The sequence below is a fragment of the Bufo gargarizans genome, chromosome 2, assembly GCF_014858855.1.
Source record: "Bufo gargarizans isolate SCDJY-AF-19 chromosome 2, ASM1485885v1, whole genome shotgun sequence".
Lineage (NCBI taxonomy): Eukaryota > Metazoa > Chordata > Amphibia > Anura > Bufonidae > Bufo > Bufo gargarizans.
In genome coordinates this window covers 154760654-154776416 of record NC_058081.1, presented here as the reverse complement: position 1 = coordinate 154776416, position 15763 = coordinate 154760654, and the positions used below count along the sequence as shown (strand labels likewise).

General features: G+C 44.3%; 1 protein-coding gene across 1 annotated transcript in view; it reads right to left on the bottom strand.

Annotated features, from left to right (window-relative positions):
- The window catches only part of SHC4 (SHC adaptor protein 4), a 103523-nt gene that overhangs the window by 70511 nt on the left and 17249 nt on the right, over positions 1-15763 (bottom strand). Inside the window, exon 2 of the mRNA XM_044279623.1 lies at positions 6258-6328. Within this exon, the coding sequence (XP_044135558.1) occupies positions 6258-6328 (71 nt within the window). The remainder of the gene's footprint in view (positions 1-6257; positions 6329-15763) is intronic.

Sequence of the window (15763 nt, the reverse complement as noted above, 5' to 3'; positions counted from 1 at the left end):
AAGTTCTCGAGAACAGAGGGATGATATAAGAGGTAGAAAATTCTATTGGAAAAAAATTGCTTTTAAGCAGAAAAAAAGCACAGAAACAGAAACTTTATTGTTTGAACAGAACGGAAACATCTTATGTGAACAAAGATAGTTATTCAGCAAAAGACATTATTGTCTAGTTCTGGAAGCGAGTATGGGGTAAATCGCGTCTCAGATCAAATTGCTTCAGTGCTTCAATTATTCTAGTTTGGTTCGTGCAAGTGCAAAAGTGGTGTAAAATGTTGGACAATCACTATAAATTAAACAAGTTTTGTGCCAGAAGAATATTTTGTAACTTGAGGGGGATAAGTGAGAGATAACTTTCTTTCTATATCTGAAGTAAAATTTTCAGGTCACAAGATGATGCTTCACTTTATTGTTAAGCATAAAAGTCTAAAACATAACTAAAAATGTATAAAAATACATGGAAATGCTGCAAGATGCATTTTATGGCAACCAAGCATACATGATTTTATGAAGTGTCAAGCTAATCATAATAGTGCACATGCAACATACTAAAAAATATGTAATTATTTAAGCATGCAAAATTAACTTTATTATGGTTTATGGTGTTTTTTCCCCTCTATTCTCCAGGATTGAGCCTGCATCACGGTAGGTGAGGGAAGGGAAGCAAACCAAATACAACAAAAGCAACCCTCAGGGGTATTTAAGGCCGTCTTCCATTATCCCCTTCCCTGATTCTTATCAGATGATAAGCCCCTCTTAAATCCAACTTAGAAAACACCTTGGGTCTGACAATCTGATCAAAAAAATCCGGGATCAAGGGAAGAGGATAAGGATCATGGACAGTAATGAGATTCAGTTCCCGGAAATCTAGACATTGTCTAAGGGTCCCATCTTTTTTTTTAACAAAATAGAAGCCAGCTGCCATAGGTGACTTAGATGGCCTAATATGCCCTTTTGTCAAACTCTCGGCAATATACTCCCGCATAGCTACTCTTTCGGGTTGGGAAAGATTATATAGCTGAGATTTTGGCAATTTAGCTCCGGGAATAAGATTGATCGGACAATCATACTTTTGGTGAGGGGGTACCTCCTGATCTACACCCTCAGAGAAAACGTCGGCAAAATCAGAAAGGAACGAAGGCAACGCCTTAGTGGAAACCACAGAAATAGATGCGCCGAGACAGTTGTCCACACAAAAATCACTCCAATTACTGATTTGTCTAGTTTGCCAATCAATAGTAGGGTTATGTTTAATTAACCATGGTAAACCCAGTACCAGAGAGAGGAGCTGAATCAATAGCAAATACTAATAGCTCTTTGCTTAATGCGCTTGTTATAAAACCATGACTCTGAACAAATTGATAATCAACAAGGTTAACCCCTGCAACACTGTCCACAAATACTTCTAACTCAATATTTTCAGAGTCTAGCGCCACCATGGCAGGCAGGAGAAATTGCGTACTGCAGGTAGAATACAAATATACCTTTTCTGACTCTCCATTACGCTACCAAGGGTAATGTAACCCCTTTTTTTTTTTTTTTTTTTTCACTTTGAAGCTTCCTACAAGGACACACATTAATGAACTGTCCTTCTTTACCACAGAAAAAACATAATTCTGACTGCTAGAGTTCCTATTACCAGGGCAAGAAGAGACCTGACCTAACTGCATAGGTTCATCCCCAGGCACTTGTTCAAGTGTCACTGTGCACCGAGGGACAAAAGGAACAATTTCTCCACATGATAGTGCATCCTGGTTGAGGGGAAACTTGCACCTCTCCCTCAGGCGTCTATCAATCCGTACGGCTAGGGACATGGCCGCCTCCAAAGAATCAGGGTTTTCATGAAATGCAAGGGCGTTTTTTAGTCTTTCAGACAGCCCCTGACAGAACTGACTACGGCTACGGAGAGCTGGGTCATTCCACTCCGAGTCAGTCGCCCATCTTCTAAATTCAACACAATATGACTTAGCAGAGCGTTCTCCCTGACTCAAGGTACGCAGCTTAGATTCAGCCAGAGAGACCCGGTCTGGATCATCATTAATTTAGGCCCAGGGCTCTGAAAAATTCATCCACCGATCGGAGAGACAGAGAACCAATCGACAGAGAAAAGGTCCAAGACTGAGCATCACCTTTTAGCAGAGAAATGATAATCCCCACTCTCTGATTCTCATCTCCAGATGAGATCGGACGTAGACGAAAATACAATCTACAAGATTCCCTGAACCGAACAAAGTTATCACTTCCCCCACAAAACCTATCTGGGGGAGCGACCTTGGGTTCAAGGCTAGCCTGGTTTCTACCAGCTGAGCCAGGCGCCAGGAATTCCAGGAATTTCTGACACAGTGCAACAGAATTACAGAGGTCAGCTACCTCCCAAGATAATTCCTGCATGCAATCCACCAGTGCATCAACAGTTCCAATTTTGCAAAGAGCAAGGGAAAAAAAATGATGGAAGGGAGGTTTTTTAATGTCACGGTAGGTGAGGGAAGGGAAGCAAACCAAATACAACAAAAGCAACAACTCACCAGGCTAGGCCCCAAAGCTAGGGAACAGGGAAAGGTCACCACCTGACAATCCCTGAGTCTTTCCCTGACTGCTGACAACATGAGCAAATCCTAAAGGTGGAAGTGCTCATGTGCTGGAACCTAAGCCTAGCTGAAACTGTAACAAACCATCAGCTAGGGAGCTGGGGATAAGACAACCGGTTCCTAGCGCTTGGTGCAGGAACCAGCGTCTTCCTGAGGCCTAGCCAGACAAACAACAAAAGGGAAGGAAAAGGACTTAACTATAGACGGATGGGGAGCAGGAGATCCACCAAACACCAGCAGAGAACTCCAGAAGTAAATATAAACTACAAGGGCTATAGTGAGAGGAGGGTATAAATAGCAACACTAAATAGCTAATGAGCAGAACCTGTGGGGAGGTGGGATCCTGCCCAAAACCACAACAAAGAGAAACAGAACAATCTGTCAGACAGACTCACGTGTAGCAAGTCTGTCAGATCTTCTCAGGCCTCTCACAGGGCAGAGAGTGACAGCCTGCATGTATATAAACAAGGACAGGGTTAAAAATTGATCAGTTTGAACATAGAAACCCATTGTGTTTGTTATGCAGCAGATATGAATCCAGTGTGTTACCTAAAAAAATTTGGCTTGGGGCCTCTCTTATGGGTGTTTTATAAGTGGCCCAATTGATTTTCACCATTTAATACCTATTAAGGGACCCGCACTCTGCTGCAGGAGAACCACGAGGCAGCTACCTCTAGAAGTATTCTCTGTTCAAGTGACTGCTGACCTATGGGGGTCAAGACAGTATTAAAGCATTCATTTTTCCAGTGTAGCTTAGACTAAGTTCACATTGTGATTGGCAGTTCTGTTCAGTAAAACCTTTAAAATGATCTGCTTAATATATGCCCTTGACATACATAACTGTATATTCATACAATTGCATATGTCTGCCAGTGACTCCTAACAAAAATAAATGTGGTGGCCTATCTGAAGAAAACATCATTTTTTCACTGTTCTGTGGGCGTAGCAGCTGTTTGTTTCACCCAAAGTTCCCACTTCTAGAAACTTGAAGTATCAGATGCATCAGGTGTCACGTCACACAAATACACAAATAAATCAGCCACATGTTCCTCATTCTGTCTACATACATTTCGATTTCAACCCAAACAAGTTCTGCCAGTTACAAAAGAGACTGATGAACTTTCATCAGGTATATACAGCCACACATAGAGGAAAGTTCTCAAGGAGTCTTGAGTTCACATGAGACCTTTGTGACAGATACTGATCTTATGATGGTAGAGGTCGTCAATGAGCTGAAATGAGTTGAAGCACATTTTCCACGTCTGTCAAGTCTGTGTTACATAAACAGAAAGGAAGTCAAAAGCTATGGACAGACCTCAAAGAATTAAGTGTTTTTAAGAGGATTTTTACCCAAAACATAAATATAGTGATATGCTAGTAAACCAAGGTCTTAGGTGTAAAGGGGTCTTACAAGAATGTTTTTTTTTTCTTTTCTTTTGGCAACTCCCCCCCCATTCTGCCGGACTTGCAAAGGGAAGTTGTCTTACCTGCTTCCGGCACCTGCTCTTGCTCCTTCTTCTGCAAGCCTGGGCTCCATTGATGTCAACATTCAGTTTAACATTGTTGCTGCTAATCACAGGCAGCGGTGGTGTCTGGCTCCCTTTATGTCATGGGACCATTTGTCATAAGGAAAGGTAGCTGCACACCGCCGCAGCCTGTGATTCATTGCGGAAATGTCAAACCATATGTTGACATCAAAGGAGCCCAGCAAAGCATCGCAGGTCAGCAGGAGAGCCGATAAGACATCTTCCATTTGCAGATCGAGTAGAATGGGAGGGGTTTGCCACAAAAATGCCAAAACAACACAAGGATTAAACCATTAGCCTTATTTTAGCTCCACAATATAATATAATATCCAGGACACAAACATCTTGAATTCATATGACTTGTGTGGCTGTGTTGGGCACATCCACCCTCCCTAGTGAAGGGGGCACTATCTTCAGAAGGATGGCCAGTACAGCCTGGCATACATCACATGACTTTGCATCTTCAGGCACTTTTAATACCTTCCGCTTGGTGTGTGTGCACATTTGCATAGGGCGCCATCGCACATAAGTCTGTCCCTTTCAATCATTATGCATTTCCTCTGCTGATGTAAATGGCTTCTGCAGAGGCTAACAGAATGGACATAATGTGAAGCCTGTACTGAAGGTCTCCAAATATTAGTTATAATAGTTGCAAGCAGAACAAAAAGGGGTGCTGCACCGCGCAGAGGTAACCTCTATTATGTTACAAGACCGGCCCTTCCCGCATTTGGGAGGCTGCCATTAGATACCACTTCTAGGAGATACTGGGTGAGATGAAACCTGCTTTCTTTTTAGTTTCAATTGATATGCATTCCTGTGATTTTGTCAGGGGTAACCGGATTATTGGCTGGGGAAATTCTTAATGCATTTATTTGTGTTACGTTTGGGCATTTATTTCATTTTAATGAAAAGAATAAAGATTTAGCTTCACTCAGCGACTACTCCATGTGACTTGTATTCAGCCTGCTGTCATGTGGTTCTATGATGTCATTTTTGAATAAGCTTCAAAGAAACTTCCAATCAACTGTCATGAGACTGGTATAAAGCAGTGATCTCCACCCTAGGGCTCAGCACGTACTGAGAGAGGCTATACGTGTAGGTTCCACATGAATGCTATTGATGCAATCATATATTGCTCTGTACATCATGAACAACAACAAACATTTGTAATGCACTTTTTTAATCTCTCGGTAGGTTTTTGAAGTATGGTAAGAAACCGAAGTTCCTGAAAGAAACCCACACAGACAAGTGGAGAACGTAGACACTCTATGCAGATGTTCTTGATCACTGATCAGATTCCATGTCATCTTTATACTGTAGACATCTCTGATATGCAAACAGTGTTGTCCATAGTGGTTTCATGTTATTATGGATGGCCCATGGTTCTTTTGTATGTGCTTTTATATGTTTGTAAATGTTATCACCCATGTGTAGTTAGTGTATTTAGGGAACCAATAAAGAATATGGGCCAGATTTATCATTAGCTCAGGTCAGAATAATGGAGTGAAAAAGTCCCAAACGCTAAAACTGCGCACAAATTTGCGACTTTTTTCAGCTCTGCACTATGCTCGCCAGTTTTCTGAAAGTGGGCGTGTTTTCTTATGTAAATGAATCTCTAGACAGATTTACTATTGGGACTATTTAAAAAGTCGCAAAAAAGTCGCAATTTCACTCCAGTCAGGACCATGCTTATCCTATGAGACTTTTTAAAAGAACATGCGACTTTTTTATAAAAACGTGCGACTTTTTCGTAAAGATGTGCGACTTTTGTAAAGCTGCTTACTGACGGATAAACTGCTACCGTCAAACCACATTTATTACAGTCTTAAAGGGCCGATCATAAATCTGACTTGGCTAAAAGTGACTTTAGCCATATGTTAAAGTGGAGTGAGCTGTCAGAGTCATGATAAATCTGGCCCCATGCCTTTTCTGATAACGGGTGTGCTGTTACCCATTCATACACACGATTTTTCTTTGATTTGTATTCTTGCAACAGCTGAAAGACTGGATGTCACTAATCAAAGGTATATATAGATAGTAAAATAATACAAAAAACTATTGGCATTGTGATCCTCATTGCTTACTATAGAGACTAGGTATGTTTTAATCATTTTTCAAAAATAATAATTGACAATTTAATCTATTTTACCTTGTAACTTGCGTTCTCGTGCCAAAATCAAGAGACCTCATGGACTGCAGCACTTCAATACAACCCATGTACTACAAAATATAAAGATAGGTTCATTAAATATAGAGTCATTCATGTCATTCGCATACATACATTTTATATGGCAAATAATTAAGCCGGGGTTTCACAGCAGCCCTTCCGTTAAGCAACTAATAATACTCTTAGGGCTCATACACACAAACGTATTTTCTTTCTGCTTCCGTTCCATTTTTTTTTGCGGACCGTATGCGGTGACCATTCACTTAAATGGGTCCGCAAAAACAACGGAAGGTACTCCGTGTGCATTCCGTTTCCGTATGTACGTTCCGCAAAAAAGTAGTACATGTCCTATTATTGTCCGCAAATCACAGTCCGAGACCCCGTTCAAGTCAATGGGTCCGCAAAAAATACGGAACGCATCCGTATTTTGCGGATCCATACTGTAGAAATGCTATGCCCAGCCCATATTGCTCATATGTTTGGTGATTAATAAGTTACTGTTTCCTTTTCCAATTCGCAAAAAACGGATCACATACGGAAACCATATGGATATGTTTTGTAAAATAACGGAATGGAAGAGGACTTAAATCAAAGAAAAAAAAACCCTCAGATACAGAACAACGGATCCGTGAAAAACGGACCTTAAGACAACAACGATCGTGTGCATGAGCCCTTACTCAGCACTACTGTAGAAAGGAATCTTTTGCCAGGCTCTAGATTAAGATTTATTACAAATGCCCTATCAATGAAGTAGTTGGCAGAGTATGTGACTGCCTAAACGATGAGAAAAGGCTTTACACATACGCTGATGGGACCCTCTGACCATTCAACATGCAGTACCATGGGACACATGGAATATCTGGTTAGCTTGGTGTTGTATGATTTCTGTTCACAGCCCTGGCAGTATTTCCTGATCTAAAGGCATCATATATTTTACTGCTTATGCCGCAATCATATACTCCTAATTTCAATGGAAATTTATAGTCTAAAACCTTTGCATATGTATAAAATTGTTATTTTTTTACACAATAAAAGCACACAGAGCTATGGGGACTGGGTATTGCGGACGTGCTAGCGGTCATCTAGCAACCCATGTGCTCAGCTCTATACACAAAATCCAGGTAACAAGTTCCCTTTAATACCAGCCGATTCCAGTATTAAACCCCCATGGGTGCATTGGTCATTCGCTAAACCAGAAAAATCCTGGTGGGCTGGTGGGATCCAGATCTGCCACAGCTAGCATCCTCACAAGACTGCAGAGGGCCACAATTAAAAGGGTTGTCTCACTTCAGCAAATGGCATTTATCTGCCACTTACTAATGTATTGTGATTGTCCATATTGCCTGCTTTGCTGGCTTTATTCATATGTCCATCGCATTATACACTTAAAGGGGTATTCCCATCTCATTGATCCTATTTTAACTTTTTATAGAAGTGCCTGTGAGCATTTTTGTAATTATATTCCTTTAGCAAATCCCTACCTATCTTGGAAAAAATCTTTAAATTCTACCCCATTGTTGTCTTCTGGTATCCACCATGCCGCATCAGTGGGCCGCACCTGCGTAGAACACATTTTCTTCCCCCGGCCAGGCCGCACATCGCTGTCTTGAACGTGCACGCCGCAGCGCACGCGCAATGGTGACTTCTTCCTGGCCGTGTATAGTACAGAGACGCGCATGCTCTGTATGCAGTGCAGCTCTGTATTATACTGGCCAGGAAGAAGTCACCATGGAGCATTCGCAGCGGCGTGCACATTCAAGACAGCGATGTGCGGCCCAGCAGGGACAAGCTTTCAATCAAGCTCACTAAGCCCTTCCAGCCTCACAAGCTGGAAACCAGGAAGTGAACAGCGCAGCTCACAGCAGGTGAGTATGAAATTGCTAGATTGGACAACCCCTTTAATAATATCTAATATGGTCAATCACAATACAGTAGCAAGAGCCTTATATAAGCTTTGTCTACATGATAAATGCCATTTACTGAAATTAGACAAAAATGCCATTTGTAAAAGTGAGACAGCCCCTTTAAGCCTCCAGCCCTGCACAATTCTACATATACCAGTATACAGTGTCAGACTGGGGTACCTAGGGCCCACCAGTTAAATTTATTTTGGGGGCCACCATAAGAATACATTTAAATATAATAAATAAACTAACACTTTTTTATATGAACATAGGCTGTTTGAGGTGCTGTACATTGAATATATGTATGTAGTGCAGCAAGTCTACTGTGTTTTGTACCACATGTGCAGGGGGTGGGAGACAACGGCCCACCTTGCTTAGGGGCCCAGCGGAACAAATCCCCATCACTGATGGACTTGTTAGTGTGCCTGGACATTCTCTTTTTGCCTTTTTCGGTAACATCCCTGTTACAGCCCACTCAAGGCCTAGAAAGATATAATGGCGGCGTAGTGGCCGCCTGTTGGTCACGATTGTTTTTGCTTTTTCTGTTCTTGACCTTCTGGTTCTGCTCAGGTTACCCCCCCCCCCCTCTTGGGACATGACTGGTTCGGTCCCTAGACAGTGGGATTCAGTGAGTCCGCCCTGCTGGCTATTGGTCCGGTGGGGTTGGTCCCTTTTCAGACTTTATTTTTCTTAGTTTATTCTACGGATATTGTTTGTTTCTGTGCAGTCTTGTGGTGTCTGTGTCTTCCCCTGCTCCCTACTGTTTCACATCCTCCCGCTCCCATCCCCCTCCTCCGTGTCTTTCTCTTGCCCCCACTCTCTCTTATTCCAAGAAGCCCCCCTACACCTGCCAGCTTCCGTTTGTGCGTAAGGTCCAAGGCTCCAAGGCTTGCCTCCGACCACGTGGATCCTTGGTGGGGATTTCAACATGCTTTTCACTGAGAACGCAGACCGGTTGTCCCTCCTCTCTACACCCCCGCCCGCCCTCGACCCAGTGCCGCCTGGCTAGGAGCTTCCGTAGCGTGATCAGGCGTTTTGCCCTTTATGATCTATGGAGGGTGGACAACCGCTCGGGTAGAATGTTTACCTTCTATTCCCCACCCCCCCATACATTACACACCCGGATAGATTACTTTTTTGGCAATGCTCTGACTCTGAAGATGATGTGTGATATTTCCATTAGACTTATCTCCTGGTCAGATCACGCCCCCATCACCCTCACCCTTTCTTCTCAACCTACACCACAACGCACCTGTCATTGGCTTTTAAATGATTCCCTTCTGAAATCACCATCCACCCGCACGGACATTGGGGGATCCATCTGAATGTTGTTTAGCGAAACACTGGCTCGGTTTTGTCCCAGACTGTACTCTGGGAAGCCCATAAGGTGGTAGTACGGAGCCAATGTATTGCACTGGCCTCGGGTAAAAAAAAAAACACTCCGGGTTCAGAAACTCACGGCACAAATTACTTCACTACAGTCCCAATTAGGCTTTAAAGGGAACCTGTCACCAGTTTTATGGTGTCCTAACTAAGGGCAACATAAATAAGTGACTGATTCGCTTAGCAAAATGCTTGGTCACTTTATAATCTCGCCGATAAACACTCGCACCCCCCCCCCCCCACACACACACACACTATCCCGCATTCTGAATTACCTATCTTCTTGTAAATTGCCCAAGCTCTCCCCGGAGGCGGTCGCCTCTCTGAACAGCCCCATATCAGTTGAGGAACTAATAGGCATTATTAAAGCTCTCCCCCTAGGCAAATCCCTGTACTACAAAATGTTTCAATCAGAACTCTCCCCCCACCTCCTAGCCTTACTCAACTCATTTCTACTGGGCTCCCCAATTCCGCCGTCCATGCTGTCATCCCATATTGTAGTCATTCATAAGACGGGTAAAGACCCTCAAGACTGCGCTAACTATAGACCGATCGCCCTTCTTAACGCAGACCTTAAAATTTTCATCCGTATTCTCGCTGCTCGCCTGAATGTGTGGCTCCCCAGACTGGTCCATAAGGACCAGGTGGGGTTTATCCCCTACCGACAGAGCAGAGATAACACTCGCCGGGTTGTTAATCTGATAGATGTGCCTCGACCCCCACAGTTGTTTTGAGTCTTGATGCAGAGAAGGCCTTTGACCGGCTCGACTGGTCTTTTCTATTTAAAACCCTCCGAACCTTCGGTATCGCAGGACCCTTTGTACAAGCCATTCTCAGCCTCTACTCTGCCCGTTCAGTGCTTGTCAAGTTGCCCTTTAGCTCCTCCACCCCATTTAATATTTCTAAAGGTACCTGTCAGGGCTGCCCACTCTCACCGCTTATTTTTGCATTGTGTATAGAACCCCTTGCGGCGCACATACGACTGAACCCCAACATTCAGGGACTTAAAGTACCGGATAAGGAATTTAAGATCTCCCTTTACGCGGATGATGTCCTCCTCACCCTGACCAATCCCCACATTACACTACCAAACTTACAAAAGGCCTTATCTCACTACGGCGCCCTTTCTGGATACAAGGTCAATGCTTCTAAGGCCTCATGCACACCACTGTTGTTGTGTCCCGTGTCCGTTGTTCCGTTTTCCGTGATTTTCTGCGGACCCATTGACTTTCAATAGGTCCGTGGAAAACTCGGCAAATGCACCGTTTGTCATCCGTGTCCGTGATCAGTGTTTCCAGTCCGTGAAAAAAATAGGACCTGTCCTATTTTTTTCACGGACACGGACAACGGTTTGCGGACCCATTCAAGTCAATGGGTCAGTGAAAAAACACGGAGGCACACAAGATTGTCATCCACGTCCGCGCGTCCGCGTCCGTTTTTTTCCTATCATTTGCATGGCAAACTTGACTTAGATTTTTTTTTACTTTCCTTCATGTCTGGTGATCCTCCAAAAATAAAGGAAGACACACGGAAACAAAAACGGAAACGGATCACAGAACATCGGAACCCCGTTTTGCGCACCGAGAAAAACAACTGTCGTGTGCATGAGGCCTAAGACAGAGGCCCTACCGGTCCTTATACCCCCGTGATCAAACATTGCTCCGGAGCAACTTCCCTTACCGATGGTCGGATACCACGCTGAAGTACCTGGGGTTTTATATTACCCCTACATATGCCTCACTGTACTCCAGTAACTTCCCTCCACTCTTTCGTGAGCTTAAGACCCTCCTTGAAAAATGGAAACCTCTATACATATCGCTGCTTGGCCGCATAGCTGCGGTGAAGATGTCCCTCCTCCCAAAATTGCTTTATTACTTTGAGACCCTCCCAGTACGAATCCCTATGTCAGAACTACGCCTCCTCCAACAGGCCATTCTCGACATTCACCGCATCCCCCGCAAGGTCATGTTTGCGGCCACGGATCGAGGTGGCCTATCGGTCCCTAATATCATACACTATTACTGGGCTTCGCATTTGCGTGTCGTTCCTTTTTGGGCGTCCCAACAGGCATACACTAAATAGGTAGAAATCGAAAAGATCTGGATTGCCCCGGTTCATCGAAACACCCTGCTATGGCAACGGACCCCCGTGGCCCCCCCACACTCCCCTCCTGGGGCCTATGGCATTTACCAAACACATATGAGACCCCCACCACAGCCGATTTGCCTTAGCCTCTCAGCACTCCTCTATGATGTCTTTTCTTTACAACCCAGCTATTCCCTCCAACGTCGTCATTGGGTCTCTTCCATTGTGGACGCTTCTACTCTGACACTGAGATCCTTTTCGCAGCTTCAGGACCAATCAAGTACCGGCGACGGAGGGACTCCACTACCTCCAGGTTCGTCACTATGTGAGCACTACTTTTGGTTCGCTTAAGTTGTCACTCCCTACCCCATTTGAGTGTCTGTGCCAACTAGGCACCGGGACGAGAGGCCTGATCTCTCTCATGGGATCCGCGGAGGGCGAGATCCCACATCATGCATATATGGATAAATGGGCTACCGCCCTTGGATCGCCACTTTCTCGCAGTGCTTGGCAGCCCAGTCATCTATTTGCACCACATATAAAGAGACGCAGTATAAGCTGCTAATGCACTGGTACCATACCCCTGCACTCCTAGATTCCATAAACCCCACTGTTCCGTCTGTCTGCTGGCGATGCTTGAACGACGTGGGTTCTTTGTACCATATTTTTGGGACGTACCCCAATATCACCCCATTTTTGGAGGAGGTGAGGGATGTGGCTCATTCCCTTTTTGGATCCCTCGTACCGCTAGACCCAAAGGTCTATTTGCTTAACCTACAACCTCTGGGGTTGAACAAGTACCCCTACAGGCTGTTCCTCTCAGTACTACTGCAGCCAAATCCTAGATTGCCAAATCCTGGAAACAGACTATCCCTCCCACCAAGTTCATGCTTCTAGCCAGGGACCGTGAATTCAGGTCCATGGAATGTCTCGCGACATCTCTTAACAACATTGTGGAACAATTCCAAGCGATACGGCTACCTTGAGATACATACCTGGCATCCCCCTAATGGTTTCTCCCCCTCCCCTACAATCCCTGCCCTTACTTCTCCTTACCTGTCCCTTTCCCTTTGTGTTCTGTCAGTTGTCTTATCCCTTGTCCTGAGTTTTATGTGTTACATCATTTGGTATAACTATGGGACCTGTACTGCTGTACGTGATGTTTTTTGTGCTTATTCCCATTTTGAAGGTCTGCTAAATAACTCTGTTTGAGCTATGCTGTACCATTTTATGTTTTTCCTCTTTTCTTTTCTGTACTATTGAAAACCTGCACGTTCTGTGCTAATAAAAATCTACAGTTTAAAAAAAAAAGTGTGGGGGGGGGGCAGAACTACTGAATTGGGGGCACTAAGGGAGAAACACAACCGGATGGGGTACTTAGGGGACAGGACTATTGAATGGGGGTACTAAGGGGTCAGAACTACTAGATTGGGGGCACTAAGGGGGCAACACAACTGTATAGTGTAGTAAGGTAGCAGGACTATTGAATTTGGTGCACAAAGGGGGCAGCACTACTGGATTGTGGTCCCTAATAGAGCAGCAATACTGGATGGAGGCACTAAGGGGCAGAACTACTGGATGGGGGCACTAAGAGGGCAGCACTACAGGATGGGGGCACTAAGAGGGCAGCACTACTAGATGGAGGCACTAAGGGGGTAGAACTACTGGACGGGGCAATAACAGGTCAGCACTACTGGATTGGGGAACTAAGGGAGCATCACTACTCGGGAGCACTAATGGGGCCTTTTACCATGTAGGGAAACTAAGGAGGCATTTGACTCTTTGGGGACACTTAAAGGGCTTTCCTGTATGGGGACACTAAATGGCATGCATACTATGTGGATGCACTAATAGGGCATAACTACTATGGGGGCATAACTAGTGCATGGGGGCATTAATACTGTGTGGGGGTGCTATGGGGAAATAATTGCTTTGTATGGCACTAAGTGGGCATAACTACTGTTCTGGGACACAAAGGGGGCATTCTACTCTGAGGGGTCACTAAAAGGACATTCTACTCTGTTTAGGGCACTAGCAGTGCATTTTTATTATAAGGGGACACTAAGTGAACATAACTACTGTGAAAGGGCATAAAAGTGCTGAATGACGAGGCAGGTGTCACGGTTGGAGTAGGGGAGAACACCAAAAGACAACAATAAGAAAGGGGAAAGACACTAGGCCTCACTGCTAGGGAATAAAAAGGGTCACCACCTATAAAACCCTGCTTCTGGCCTTAACTCCTATCCGTATGGGCACCACTTTATGGTAGAGATGCCCATACACAGGAACCTAGAAAACCCTGGTGACCCTCGGATGCCCTAAAGGTAATGATAGGGCAGAGACAACCCGTTGCTTCCCTGGTGAAGGAACCAGCGTCTCACTGAGGCCTAGTAAACAACCAGGAGGGGGAATACAAAACACAACAAGCTGAACACGTAACTTCTGAGGATGATGGAGGAACAGGACTTCAACAAGAACCACACTCCACTTCTTCCTAAACCAAATTAAGCTATCCAGAGCAAAGAATGATGGGTAAAGTCAGACTAAATAGGGGGAGGTAAAGGTCACATGATCGACACCTAAACAGGAGGTGTGGACATACCAGCAACACATAGACAAAGTGAAACTAAAAGAGGCTGTCAGATCACTCATGTGCAGCAGGTAACCAATAGTTGCCTGCTGTGCTATTTGGAGCCTTTTTTTCTGATGCAGGTGACGTTGTAATGTTCCGCAGATGCAGGCCTGTGCACAAGTGGTTATAGCATGAGGCACACTGTAGGGGGGCACAGAACATGAGGCACACTATAGAAGGGTGGAAACCATGAGGAACCGAAAGAGACAAAGAGTAAGAGGCACTATATAAAGGTGGCATAGATCCTGGCATATGAAGGAGGTACCAAATCTGACACCATATTAATAAGATACAGACCAAGAGACCTGTAATTTTGGAGATGTTTTGACCCAGTTATCTAGATATCACAATGTGGCCCTTGTCAAAGTTGCTTATATACTTACACTTGTCAGTTCTGTCTGGTGTCTGGTTCCAACACATCCACTTCAAGAATTGACTGTTCACTTGCTGCCTAATACAGTATATCTTACCCTCTGCAATTTTAATGAGCTACCGTAATTAACGTTATTTGCTTCACCTATCAGTTATTTTAGTCAGGGTTTTCACAGAGCACCAGTGATGCAGCCGCTGCAACCTTGCCTCCGCGGGTCACCTCTTCCCTTTTGAAACCCAACCTTATGACTGATCAATGTACAGTATATTCATTATTATATCACATTGGGACCAATGTGATTCCCTAGGCAGGTGATTACACTTAGGGCCCATTCACACAGCAGTTTATGCCACCAGACTCCACACCAAAATTCCGTCAGTGGCCTTGTGGTGTCCACCCCCCATTGTTTTCAATGGAAGGCAGCACTACAGTTCACATGGCCGACAGTTTAATGTTCTTTTTTTTAGTGTGATGTCTGGATAGGTGCTGCTAGGAGCAGCGACAGGTATCTGTTCGCGGTTTAGCTTCATTCAATGTGGCAAAACAGTGAACAGGTCCACGGCATCCAGAGTGAAAACCTGCTGCAGAAACCGCTGTGAGTTCTGTCACGGAGTATGTGGCGGATTTTGCAGAGGTAAATTCCACCTTGTGAACATAGCCTTATGTCTATAGTCTGTGGGCTATCTACTAATCTATGTTTTTCATAGTGCTTCATTGAGGAATTTGAATGCAGATTTTGGCATGGAATTGCCCTGGAAATCATTACTGAAAATGTGCACATGCTGTGGATTTCAAAACACACACTGCAAGTCGATACATGTAAAATGTATCCACTGGGTAGGTGAGATTTTAAAAATCTAATGCACTTAGCTGGTACAATATTATGCTGCAGACACAAAAATCTGCATGGAAATTCATATTATGTACCATGTGGATGTGGCCTTACAGAACTCCACACATGATGGAAAATACAGCTGAAAAATCTGCTGTGGATTTTTCCGCAACCAAATGTGTCAAAAATGCACATATTACATGTAATTTTTGCAGCAGATATGGCTGTGAATTTCTCCATTGCAAAGGGCGAAAAAAAATTGACATGCAGCAGATTTCA